The sequence below is a fragment of the Oncorhynchus clarkii genome, chromosome 21, assembly GCF_045791955.1.
Source record: "Oncorhynchus clarkii lewisi isolate Uvic-CL-2024 chromosome 21, UVic_Ocla_1.0, whole genome shotgun sequence".
Taxonomy (NCBI): domain Eukaryota; kingdom Metazoa; phylum Chordata; class Actinopteri; order Salmoniformes; family Salmonidae; genus Oncorhynchus; species Oncorhynchus clarkii.
Genome location: NC_092167.1, coordinates 26,757,688 through 26,771,929, shown reverse-complemented (window position 1 = coordinate 26,771,929; position 14,242 = coordinate 26,757,688). Strand labels below are relative to the sequence as shown.

Below are 14,242 nucleotides of genomic sequence, written 5' to 3'. Positions count from 1 at the left end.
TTTACTAACACCACGCCTGCACACTTCAGAGTCACGCACCTGCCAAACTTAAACTTGGCAGGGGAGGGCAGGGGAGGGGCAGGGCACCGAACACACACACACAGACACACAGAGCTCATCAAAGCGCCAGCATGCATGCAGCGGGTGGCAGAACTGTTTGTTCTGTTATTGTGTCCTAGCGTATAGCCCCCTGCCGACACACACACCCACCCACACAATCCCCTCATCACAACAACCTGCCCCTGCTGCCAACACATACTTTAGTTTTTCCCACAGTGCCCAGCAGCTTACTCTGAGGCATGGGCTACGTCCCAATACACTAAAATAGCATCCTTTCCTACCGTCCTTTCCTTGTCTCCTTTTTACTTTCATTTCTGTGAGTCATTTCATTTTATCTCTCTGTATTTAAAGCAGAATTTTTTTAAAAATTAGAACAATTAAAAAAACAAGTAGAAACCTAGACAACAATTTGGATTTTGAGCCACTTCCTATGTTTCTCGTAATGAATTGTATCTGTTCCCTTTCTCTCTTCCTCCATCTGGAAGTGATCGGTCCACCATTACGGCACCTCAGAGCCCAGGCCAGTTTGTGGATCTTGACATCAGGCCATTGTCCAATTAGAATGGTCCATTCGCCGCCAAATATCGATAGAAACGCCTCACCACAAACAAGAGGGTGTTAGAGAGAAATACCATAGATACAGCTCTGTCCTTCAAAAGAGTCTAAAATGAAACCATATTCCCATAAAATACACCACTATTACCATAGACAGAGGAGAAAGGAAGGAAGAAAAGGAGAAGAAAAAGTAGGGGAGAGGAGAGAAGATGGGGATGGGAGGATCGGAGGAGAACAGGAGGAGAACAGGAGGAGTGGGAAGAGCAAGTGGAGGAGGGGATAGACAAAGAGTGAAAGGAGGACAACTAGGATGAGGAGGAAGGAGAGGAAGAGCAGCCGAGCAGCATGGGGGATGTAGTCAGTCCCTTTGGGAGGTCAGGAGTACTAACTTCCTATGGGCGCTCCCACAATACACCATAATCCATCTCTATAACCATTGTATCCATCTCCATGGAAACCGGAGTGAGGAGGCAGGAGGAGAGGCAACGAGGGCGAGCAATGGGAGTTCAGTGTCAGTAAGTCGGATTTAGCCTGCCCCCAAACTACATCACAGCAGATACCCATAGACTTCCAGTCATTGTGCTAACGCTAGTTAGCGATTGCGCTTCAACTTCCTTCAAACTGCACGCAGAGGCATTGCCAAAATCCCAAAGTGTCCCTTTAGCATGTGTCTGTCCAAACATTCCATCTTACAGTGAACAAGCATGAGGCAAATGCATCATTCTCAGACCTCTCTCTCTCTCTCACACACACACACACACACACACACACACACACACACACACACACACACACACACACACACACACACACACACACACACACACACACACACACACACACACACACACACACACACATGCGCACACACACACACACGCAAGGTTTGCTTTAGAGGTTTTTGAACATTTTATCGACAATCTGTTGATAATGTGAGGAGTCGCAGATCTAAAAGACGAGAAGAGAGGAAAAAGTGAGAACAGGTCTACCATCCAGATGTGTTCGATTCAGCGGAGCTGTCGCGTCAACACCTTTAGACGTTGATCAGCTTCCGTACTCCTTTTGCGTAGACTACCTGAATGACGTCGACGAGTTGAAAGCAACACACTTCTCTTACACAGGCTGCATGTGAAAGTAACTTCAGAGTGAGGTTGGGTTTATGTTGCCCAAAGGACACCGTAATTTCAACGTGAAGCTATGTATACCATCATTTGTCCATCGTCGATTGGATCTTTGGAAGTTTAGAAGTAGCTAGCATTAGCACTAGAAATAGCATGCCAAATTCATGATATTAATAATAAACGTGTACCTTTGGAGAGAAAAAGAGAGAATGATTTGCATTTGTCACATGCTTGTTTACTGTAGGATGGAATGTTGGGACAGTTACATGCTAAAGGGATACTTTGGGATTTTGGCAATGCCTCTGCATGCAGTTTGAAGGAAGTTGAAGCGCAATTGCTAACTAGCGTTAGCACAATGACTGGAAGTCTATGGGTATCTGCTAGCATGCGCCACTTAGCATTGGCTCGCAAAACCACCTCTAACTTCCTTCAGACTGGACACAGAGACACAACAATTATATCCAGGAGTTCATCTGACTCTGGGAAAGTGGTTAAAGGGCCTCGTTGCCAAAATCCCGAAGTATCCCTTTAATGATTACAGTCTGTCTATCTCTGGAAACCAACCCTGCAAGACCAAACGGAAGTGAGCCCCCTCCTCTCTCCCTCGTTCTCTCTCTCTCCCTCTCCACTCCCCCCTCTCTCTTTCTGACTTCTATCTTATCTGTGAGTGTCTCTCTCTCTCCCTTTCTCTCTGCATTCGATAGGAATCTGAGCTCTGATGGTAGAATAAACAGAGTGTACAGATGCCCTGTGCAGTGTAAGCAGAAACGAGTGGAGGAGTGGAGGAGAAGTAAGCAGCGCTACAGTGAACTGGTGGACTGGGGGACAGCTAAAAGAGAATAACAGAGAATAACAGAGGATAGGTGCATAGAGGATAACTGCAGTCCTCAAGAGCTGCATGGCTGCTGGTTTCCTGCCTGAGAAGATCGGCCCAGAGAGATGAGTTTGGGGCCAACAGCTCAACTGTCCGGAAACTCCAGTGCTGTTCAGCACATGTAGCCCAGCCTACAGTACACCATTACACACACGGGAACATAACAGAACAGGCTTTCTCTCATTCTTCCTCTCTTTCGCTCAACCATTCGTTCATTCAATTTCTATATTTGACCAGGTGTGCCAGGTATGTTAAGTTCTCATTTACAACTATTTCAGTTGAATGCAATTCATAAGGAATATGAATCCATTTCAGACACACCCTTAGCTACAATCTGATGATGAATCACCATTGAAATGTAAATTGAATTTCTTTGGAATCCTCTCCTCTCCTCCCCTTCCCTCTGATCTCCCCCCTCCCTCTCTCCCTCCTCACCCCTTCCCCTCTCCTCCCAAGGAATTTGTAAATTGTCTCCTCCCTCCTACTCCAGGGAACTGCTGACCTCACAATGAGCTCTAATTCCATTCGATCCTAAGTATTTTTTTCGACCCAAATGGCACCCTACTCCTTACACAGTGCACTATTTTTTTTACCAGGGTAGATAGTAGGAAATAGGGTGCCATATTTAGGATGCAGCCTTGGTTGCGTCCTGCTTCTCTTTCTGTTGTATTCTCAGACATGAATATCTTTCCATGGGAATGGGATGGGATGCACGCGCGCACGAACACGCACACCCAGCAGAGACTGGCTCTAGGGAAGCATTAGGATGACAGTCAGCAACACTTCCAACTTATTGCACAGCTGCTTTTCACACAGGCTGACAAATTGCTTTCCTGCTCTCCTTTCGGCTCCTTTTCTACCTGATCTTTGTGAGTAAGATTATTGCAACAAGCAAGCTCAGTGTGTGTGTGTGTGTGTGTGTGTGTGTGTGTGTGTGTGTGTGTGTGTGTGTGTGTGTGTGTGTGTGTGTGTGTGTGTGTGTGTGTGTGTGTGTGTGTGTGTGTGCGTGTGTCTCGCGCAACAGTATCTGGTGAAAACAGAACACAGAACAGTGTACTGTAGAACAGAAACAGAGAGACAGAGAGACACCCACGCGGGAACTCTGGCAGAAGTTTGCTCCACAGGACACTTGCTCTGGCTTTGTTTTGGCGTTGTCCACAGCTGGACTGTCGCCAGGGCAACGGGCCGAGCCTCAAAGTGCAACAGAGGGGGGAAAATAACATGATTTAAAAGAAAGAGGAAAGTTGAAGTTACGTAGCTAGAGAGAAAAGGCTTGCAGCCAAGACAGGAAGTTGTTCATAGTTTTTCTTCTGCGTTTTTCACCTGAATTTATCTCCCCCTCATGATTCCCCTCCTACACTCACTCCCGCTCTCTTTATCCTTTTCCTTTTCCCTCTCTCTCTATCCCAACACTCCCTCTCTCCATCTTTCTTCCTCTCCTTTCTCCCCTCTCGAACCTCAAACACTCAAATTCTCCCTCCCTCGCTTTCTTTCTATTCCCCATCTCACCCTGTATCCCCTATCTCACTCTTCCCCATCCCATCTCCCCCTTTCTCTCTCTCCTTACCCCCCAACGCCCCCTCTCTACTACACCCACAATCCTCCTTTCTCTCTTTAAGAATCATAAGTCCATTGAGTGCCAAATTACACTTCACAATGAGACAGCAACCCAAAAAGGCTCCCATTAAATCATCAAGAGAGAAGAAAAAAAAAACATTCCGAAGCCTCCAAAAGCAACATGGCTATGTTTGGCCAGGTCTTCACGGTAGTTAGCGAGCTGCTGCTGCTGTTTCCAACACTGACTCATTGGGACCACACAGAACAGAGACACAGGTAGGTTGATCTGATCACCATTCTATCTGACCATCCAAATAATCACAGAGAGGCAGAGGATTACTCTCTGAGGTTCCAGGTCCTGCCTGGTTGGGAATTTCTGGGAAAGACAGAGGAGGAGGAGAAGAGGACAACAGAGAGGGGGCAGAACACAAAGGTGGGTCTTCTCCCTGAAAGAAAACAGGGAGGGGAGAGGGAGAGAAGAAGAGGATAGAGGGAGGAGAGGGAGATCAGGGTGGGTTAGTTCTTAGCTCCACTAAAGGGTCTGCCTGGGTCTCCTGACTTAAACTCACTCTGACTTTCTGCTCTAGAGAGAGAAGATAAAGAGAGAGAGAGAGTGGTCTGAGAATTCCACAGGAAGGACAAGCTCTTTGGTTCACACTATCACAATTGACGACTGACTGACAGCTTCCAGGGATAAAACACAGCACAAACACACTGAGGTCAAAGAGCGACAGAGCAGGGAACTACTAAGATAAGGAAAAGGAAACTGATAAAGGAAACTGCTACTCTCTCCCTCCTCTCCCCCTTCTCTCTCTGCTCTCTCCCTCCTTCCTCTCTCACTCTATGCTCAGTGTAAGACAGTGGACTGAGCAGTTTCTAGGCATATATGCAAAACATTGACAATAGTAGGGCTCACACGCATTTGGTAAAACATTCACTACAGAAAAAAACTAAGCCCCCCAAAAACCTGAGTGAATTGTGTGTAGGACTGTTTTACTGTTGTGAGCAATAACAGCATGAAGGAAGAGATACCCTAACCATAGACAGGCTATAATACATGGTTTTATCTCCATGGAGATCTAGTGACATCATGCCATGTAGCTTTAAGGGCAATTCCACCATAACAGAATTACGCGCTGACTTTACAATGTATGCCAAACAAAAACCAGTGATTTCAAAGTTTAACAAAACACACAAGGACTACTTCTAACAATTTCCACTAAAACATTTATAAAAACAATTTTAGTGGAAAAACTGTGCAGATGCAAACTTTGATCACGGAATTACGTTAAAATCTTCCTCCGATTTTTATGCGACCACGCTTTCCAAAAACTCTGTTAAGTATCTGCTCTGTCTTAAGATTCGAAGATATCTGCAGAAAGAATAGGGTGTCAGCTATGACATGGCACCCTTGAGTTTGAAAAAATATATTTTGGTTATTGAACTGCAATAAGTTAAGTGGATTTACACCCGGTAACGTTATTACATCATTGGTCCCTGATCTGTACTCCACAGAAATGCATAATTATGGATATGAATGTACTTCTCCTCATGTTTCACAAGTTTGGACATCACAACGCAGCTCAGCAAAGCACAGTACAGTGCAGTACAATACAATACAGCACAGCAGAGCAGAGTAGGAGAGAGTAGAGTGCAGTAGAGTACAGTAGAGTACTGTATAGTACAGTATAATTCAGTACAGTAAAGAAGAGTATAGTTCAGTACTGTATATTACAATATACTGTACTCTACTGTAATATATTATTCTTTACTGTACTATCCAAATTTGTCAAACAAACGTCTATCAAAGGTTCAGATTTGGTCCAATTCGGTCCGTCTGTGGACGTTAACATTAAGTCCAGGGTGGACTGACCAAATGTCAACTACTTTTCAACGTGCGTGGACGTCCGGTGTCGGTCGGTGCTCCGTGGGTGAGGAGGCTGGTTACAGTAAATGGAAAGAGAGGGGGCTCATGGGTAGGTGTCAGTAAGAGCTGGGAGAGGTGACATTAAACTAGAGAGTGAGAACCAGACAGAGAGATAGGGAATAAGAGAGGTAGGTAGTTGTTCTGACATAAGACTGTTTTTAACACTTGGTTTGACCACCAGATGACAGAAAGACAACGGAAAAATGTTTGAGCTGAACATAACAGTATGCCAGCGGACGGTAACTGTGGTTTGTGACAATTATCATTTCCCATTGTAGCCAATTCAGTTGCAGTTATTCCGTTACTGATTTTTGGGTAATTCCGTTACCAATTTTGTTACGGAATTATGAGTTTTAATCACTCAACAATTCATAAACAAAATTGATATCAGTAAAATAACTATAACTATTTGATAGATCTACCATTACCTCATGAGGGAGAGAATTTAGGAAATATCTTAAAGATATGTGGGATTTTGGTAACTGAATTACAAGGCACAAGGCAATATTTCTTAAACTTACAGAAAGGTAAGCAATTTCTCCTAAACTAAATAGAAGTGTATGTCTAATACTTTTTAATACTTTTTCTGGTAATGTTTTCTAAGACCCCTTTTCTATCTGTTTATCCAGAAATCAAAGCCTTTACATATGCCTAGTTTTGAAAATGGTTGAAAAATGTATCTATGCCTTCATTTCCCAAATACATAGCATCTTAGCTTTCATTTGACATGACAGTTGTACATGCTCCTATGAACTTCACATGTTGGTGCTCATGGGTCCTATTATCATTATTTTTTAAATTTTTACCCCTTTTTCTCCCCAATTTCGTGGTATCCAATTGTTGTAGTAGCTACTATCTTGTCTCATCGCTACAACTCCCGTACGGGCTCGGGAGAGACGAAGGTTGAAAGTCATGCGTCCTCCGATACACAACCCAACCAGCCGCACTGCTTCATAACACAGCGCGCATCCAACCCGGAAGCCAGCCGCACCAATGTGTCGGAGGCTACACCGTGCACCTGGCAACCTTGGTTAGCGCGCACTGCGCCCAGCCCGCCACAGGAGTCGCTGGTGCGCGATGAGACAAGGACATCCCTACTGACCAAACCCTCCCTAACCCGGACGACGCTAGGCCAATTGTGCGTCGCCCCACGGACCTCCCGGTCGCGGCCGGTTACGACAGAGCCTGGGCGCGAACCCAGGGACTCTGATGGCACAGCTGGCGCTGCAGTACAGCTCCCTTAACCACTGCGCCACCCGGGAGGCCCTTCATGGGTCCTTTTCAATGGGAATGCCCCTTAAGATTCTTCAATGTACACTACATGACCAAAAATATGTGGACACCTGCTCGTCAAACATCTCATTCCAAAATCATGGGCATTATTATGGACTTGGTCCCCCCCCCCCCTTTGCTGCTTTAATTAACAGCTTCCACTCTTCTGGGAAGACGTTCCACTAGACGTTGGAACATTGCTACAGGGACTTGCTTCCATTCAGCCACGAGCATTAGTGAGGTCGGGAACTGATGTTGGGCGATTAGGTCTGGCTCGCAGTCTGCGTTCTAATTCATCCCAAAGGTGCTCGATGGGGTTGATGTCAGGGCTCTGTGCAGGCCAGTCAAGGTCTTCCGCACCGATCTCGACAAACCATTTCTGTATGGACCTAGCTTTTTGTGCACAGGGACAGTGTCATGCTGAAACAGGAAAGGGCCTTCCCCAAACTGTTGCCACAAAAGCACAGAATCGTGTCATTGTATGCTGCAGTGTTAAGACTTACCTTCACTGGAACTAAGAGGCCTAGCCCGGACCATGAAAAACAGCACCAGACCATTATTCCTCCTCCACCAAACTTTAAAGTTGGCACTATGCATTCGGGCAGGTTGTGTTCTCCTGGCATCCGCCAAACCCAGATTTGTCTGTCGGACTGCCAAATAGTGAAGCGTGATTCATCACTCCAGAGAATGCATTTCCACTGCTCCAGAGTCTAATGGAGCGAGCTTTACACCACTGCAGCTGACGCTTGGCATTGTACATGACGTTCTTAGGCTTGTGTGCAGCTGCTCGGCCATGGAAACCCATTTCCTGGAGCTGCCAACGAACGGTTATTGGGCTGACGTTGCTTCCAGCTGCAGTTTGGAACTCAGTAGTGAGTTTCACAACCGAGGTCAGACAATTTTTGCGTGTCATGTGTTCTGTGAGCTTGTGTGGCCTACAACTTAGCGACTGAGTCGCTGTTGTTCCTAGACGTTTCCACTTCACAATAACAGCACTTACAGTTGACCGGGGCAGCTCTAGTAGGGCCGAAATTTGATGAACTGACTTGTTGGAAAGGTGGTCTCCTATGACAGTGCCACGTTGAAAGTCACTGAGCTCTTCATTAAGGCCATTCTACTGCCAATGTTTGTATATGGGGATTGCATGGCTGTGTGCTCGGTTTTATACACCCATCAGCAACGGTGTGGCTGAAATAGCTGAATCCACTCATTTGAAGGGGTGCCCACAGACACTACATACACAAAAGTATGTTGCAGACCTCCAGTCAATGTTGCAAATTTGGGTCTTCAGCACAACGTTTGTCTGCCATAACAACTGACATAACAACTAAGTGAGTCATAAGTGTGCCGCCATTGATTTGCCATGGTACTTCTGAACTGTGGTAGTACTGTTATTACAACCGGAAGCATCACATAAAAACTGTAGCCTGAGTTTCTCTCAGACTCCATCATTACTGAGGTTCCACTCTCCAACTGAGGGCTGCTGAACTTACAATGGCTTTCTCACAGGAAACAACATTTTTTTTTCCTTTATCGTGTCATGTTCATTGTTGTGTCATGTCATTACAACCGCATAACATTCAAACGGGTCGTTTCTAGAGAGAGCTGTTGAACTTCCAATATATTTCTCACAGGAAATATTTTGTCATGTTCTGGACAATGTGTTCTGTCTCTCTAGTCTCTAGGAGCTGCCTGTCACCTCACTTTGGTTTGGTTGTCCTCAAGCCAAGAGGGCAGAGACAAAAACATGTTTCTCAACTTCCGGGCAGAACAGCTGCAAAGCGTTTCATCCCAAATGTCAACCTATTCCCCATAGTGCACTACTTTTGACCTGGGCCCGTGGAGTGGCATTTGGGACGCTTTATCTCGTGTTCATCTTCACCTCGCCTCCAAACATACGCGTACGCCTCTCTCTATTTGAATCAGCGTACCGTCTATCAGTGACTCTGTCCTTGTCACGTTTTCGAAGACATCATTATCCGGTGTGAAATCTAAATCTGTAATCATGCACTCGATGTTCGTAACTAGGCATGTAGCGTGTGTCGCGCTCCAGTGAGTTGGCGACAAAGTAGCCCGTTTTTACTGGGACATAACATTGTGGGATACTGGGATACTCTATCCACACCTTTACATCCATACCTTTTCTATCCATATCTTTACAAACAAAGTCAATGCTGTTTTGTAACATGAATGGAATTGGAGTAGATGGTTAAAAATACAAGTACCGTCAAGGAAGGAGGGAACAACATTAGTGTGATCAAGAACAGTGGAATCGGCGATTCGACTTCATAATAAAAGTCCCCTATTGAAACTGATGCAAACGGATGAAAATAGTGGAATCAGGCCACAATTGGACTAGATAATGTTAAACAAAATATGATAGACTTCAGAATTGCATTGATGGCATACTTCTATTTCAATGTACATCCTTACCTATGGCTCTTGGGTCCATGAAATGGAGTATTAGCCTACTCAGTGACACACACAGATTACAATTCTAAAGAGCTTACACAAACATTAGCATCGAAGCTCTTTAACTGTGGGAAATCGCCACAAAATTCAGTGGGACAAGGGGGAGGCAAGGGGGAGTACGATGACATCAGCGGGCACCATCAGACCAACTCCTTGAATGGCCTGGTCTACTCCTTGAAGTTTGCAGTTCTGTCTAAAAAAAACACTATTTTGCTTCAAACATATATATATTTTTTTACCGTTTAGTGTGTGTATGCATATTTTGGCACAAGTACACGCAGGCCTTGGGATGATCTTTATGCCAGTCAATCATTGTTTACATTAGTCTTTGAAAGAGTTGACTTTTCAACTGAAGTCTAGTACGGAAAGGCATTTCATTTCATTTCATTTGAAGCAAACAGGGTAAGCAAATAAATGTTTTTAAGGTGTTTTGTCTTTCACACTGATATTCAACACAACAAGCGGTATATTCATTTCAATTCCTTCAATAAGGACTATGACGCTAACACTTGTGTACACTCTACATAGCTGTGTTCTGTGGTTGTCACTGAGTAGGCTGATAAATCCATTCATGGATATTGCAATATGAATGTTCAATACACATAGGTTGACTGGTGAGTTCAATGTTGCTCATTTCACAGTGGTTTCAGAGTCCCGTAATAAGAACTATGAGGCTAATATTTGTGTAAACTCTTTAGAATTGTAATCTGTGGATGTCACGGAGTAAGCAGATACCCTATTTCATGGACCCAAATATCCATAGGTAAGGCTGTACAATGCAACAAACATACCCCCGTTGCATTTCTGAAGTCTATACAGCCACACTGCGATTTACACTGATTTTTACTTTTTGTGTAAAATGTGCTGATTGTCCTTTGTTTCATTTATATAATAACACTCCAACCTTCTCTACCTTCTCAATTGTGACATGATTCCACAATTTTTATCCGTTTGCATCCGTTTCAATTGGGAACTTTTATTTTAAAGGCGAACCGCCAATTCCACATTGTTGCTCACGCTAATGTTGTTCACAACGCACTAGTCCTAAGGCCTACTTTGCAAACAGCCATTGAAATCTGCAGAATGGTAGGTCATAAGCAGCCATAAGGAACGCACGCATTGACGTGATCCACCTTTTCACAATAAATTGACATTCCTCTATTCTCCCACCCCAAGTTACCTCGAACTGTCGATTTTGAATACCTCTCCCACACATTCAACTTCAAGTTGACCTCAGTGAGTTGCAAGTCTCACACGGACCACACCACACAAGTGAGTTGCATAGAAAATTATACAGTGTGCTTTTTCTTACTCTTTGGCGGTGGCTTACTGGCGAGCGCAGCGATGTGTCGCTGTAAACGGATCACTTTGCCCTCGAGCGTGCCCGACCGGTGACAGATAGACACGAGCTCGCCCTCGAGCTCTTCCAAGATGCTGACGGAGTGCCGGGATAAATCCGAGAGCTGTCGGAGCACCGAACATAGAGTGAACCCGCAAACGTCCACCAAGTCCCCGAAAATCGCAGTTTGCCTCTTCGCGTCGTTTTTACAGACATCCTTGGGAACTATTGTGCGCTTGCAGAAGGGCATTTTCACTCCAAACGCGCAAACCCAACCGGAAAAAAATCCTCCTATAGCAGTAAGGAAGCGTGCTCTCCGTGCGGAAAACTATGTTGTTGTTGTTGAAGAAGAACCGTAGAAGCCTACAGTGCGTTCATATTTTGCATTGCGATTGACTGTCCACCGCGCGGTGCTCTCCGCATCGGCGCAACAGTAGGCTGGCTGGCAATAGGCTTGTCTCTGGTCTTCCCAAAGCGAAACCTGCTGCGGGGAGGAGGAGGAATCAAACCTCAACCCCTCTGTTTTGTTCTGTTCTGAAGACATCGGTCAAGACTTCACCCCAACTTGCACTTTGCACAGATACTCTGGAACTTGTAGGTTAGCCTATTTGACTGGCACAAGTGGCTGGTGGCACCTTAATTTGGGAGGATGGGCTCATAGTAATGGCTGGAACAAAGTGCATGGAATAGTATCAAACACATCATGGTTACCATGTGTTTGATACCATTCTATTCACTATTATGAGCCATCCTCCCCTCACCAGCCTCCTGTGATTCTAGAAACATGTTTTATTCCATTTTAACTTGGGCCGATTATAAAGAGAGGCATCCTATCTATCTATCTTGCCACGTGACCTGCATTGGACCACTTTTTTGTTGCTCTGAGGATGCTGTTTCACCATCTTGTCATTCTTATCACATTTCTGTCCACAGACATGCATGAACACACACTTGTCCCTATTCAGGGAAAATACTGACCCAAAGACCAATATAACCCCAGTCTCTCTCAATCTGACTCTCTCTCCTTTTCGCTCCCTCTCTCTGTGACTCTCTCGCTCCAACTCTCTCTGCTTTTCGTTCCCCCTCTCTCTGACTCTCTCTCTCCAACTCTCCTTTTCGCTCCCCCTCTCTCCCTCTGACTATTTCTCTCTCTGACTCTCTGACTGTCTCTCTCTGACTCTCTCTCTCTTTGACTCTCTCTGAGTCTCTGACTCTCTCGCTCTCTCGGACTCTCTCTGACTCTCTCTCTCTCTCTCTCTCTCTCTCTGTGTGACAGAATAATAAGCAGGATGGGGCAGAGGGGAGTTTTCACAACTGTAGTTGGACAAGCACAGAGAGAAGTTGGAAATAATACACCCATGTTTAGGGCACACACTGCAGCAACTGTCCACGGAGAGAACCTTTCTCTCTATGTCACCCCCCTCCTCCCCTCTCTTTCTCTCCCCTCTCTCGCTCTGACCAACACGCTTTCTCTCAACGCCAACTCTCAATTCTCTACTCCCTTTTCCTCTCCATGTCAACTGTGAACACACCCCTCCTATACTAAAGGAGCACATCTGGTCCCCCTCAACACCCCCCCCCCCCAGTCCCAGCCTCCCACAGCCATAGCCACCCCACCCAACCATGGACTTGGCCCACTAGTGCAGTCTGTCTGTGTCTTGGTTAGAAGGGATTGAGGGAGAGAGGGAGAGGGAGAGAGAGAGAGAGCGAGGAAAGGGGGGGAGAGAGAGAGAGAGGGGAAAGGGGGGGAGAGAGCGCGAGGAAAGGGGTGGGGAGAGAGAGAGAGAGGGAGGAACGGGGGTGGGGAGGGAGATAGAGATGACTCAGAAAAAAGGAGGGAGAAAGAGGAAGAGAGAGAGAGGTAAAGAGGTGGAGAGAGAGAGAGAGAGGTAGGTAAGAGAGTGAGAGAGGTGGAGAGGGAAAGAGATCGTTCTTGGAAAGAGAAGGTAGGCTAACTGATACAGCACCATGTCATGTACACTAATCTTATCGGGGGGATGTTTTTCGTGGCTGCTGATTTGAGTTACACACACACAGTCCGTTCATCCGTCCATCACATGATGGAAGCAATTGATTGGAAACATCTGTCACCAACTCCTCCCCTCCTTTCTTTCCTCCACCCCCTCTCTCTCTCTCCCTCCTTCCATGATTGTGTCCGTTGGCAGCATTCTATTAAGATGGCCCGGGTTGAACCAGCCTGTGGCCCGTCACGTGACCAGCTGAAGCCAGTGAGGGAGGAGCGCTCTGCCGAAAACGAACAACAATCTGCGCCGCTCCGGTTATGTTGTCAACAAGGCAGCATGATCCATAGTTCAGAAATATAAAATAGATGTTTGAATTTCCAATATGATTTCCATTGGGTAGGCAGATAAAGCGTTTTTCCCCCCAAAGCAATCACTTTTGCACACAGAATCCTACTTATTACTCCACACGCTAACCTACTTCACTTTGGTTTTGAGCAGACTTCACTGCCGGACAGAATGGGGTTGCCGGCTCATACACGGGAGGCAGCACGCTTCCAAAATGAATGCAATCACTTTTCACCCTTTGCAAACTACGCCTACCCGGGCCAGCTTAATAGAATCCCCTCATTGTTTCGCGGCCCGCCCAACCCACTTCACTGATTGAACGGAAACGGCGCTGTACTGAACGACCAGTTGAAAAACGGGGAGGGGTTGAGTTGTGGGTTGGGGAATGCTTTCAGCATGGCCACTGCCCTTTAAATACACCACTCATTGCTTCAAGCCACACCTCGCCAAACCCACCAAACAGGAGCAAACGTACCTCAAAGTCTGTTCAAGAATGTACAAGAATGTTTTGGGGAAATGTGTCGTTCGAGCGAACTGAATGCACGTCAGGGCTTGATGATTAGTTGACAGGTAGAATCAGGTGTGCTTGTCCGAGGCCACATCAAAAATATGTACTGTTGGGAGTACTGAAGGACCAGAGTTAGGAAACACTGATCAAACATGAATTCAAACACTCTTCCAGAATCCCTCCATCCCCTCCTCGTTTTCTTCCCCTTCCTCTCTCTCATTCAAAGTATAATTTTGCTTTTAGTGCAA

The 14,242-nt window shown here is 45.8% G+C and overlaps 1 protein-coding gene across 1 annotated transcript in view; it reads right to left on the bottom strand.

Moving 5' to 3' along the window:
• LOC139378810 (NHS-like 2) overlaps positions 1-11,551 on the bottom strand; it is a 137,964-nt gene extending 126,413 nt beyond the window's left edge. Inside the window, exon 1 of the mRNA XM_071121328.1 lies at positions 11,151-11,551. Within this exon, the coding sequence (XP_070977429.1) occupies positions 11,151-11,427 (277 nt within the window). The 5' untranslated portion in view covers positions 11,428-11,551. The remainder of the gene's footprint in view (positions 1-11,150) is intronic.
• Positions 11,552-14,242: the final 2,691 nt, after the last annotated feature.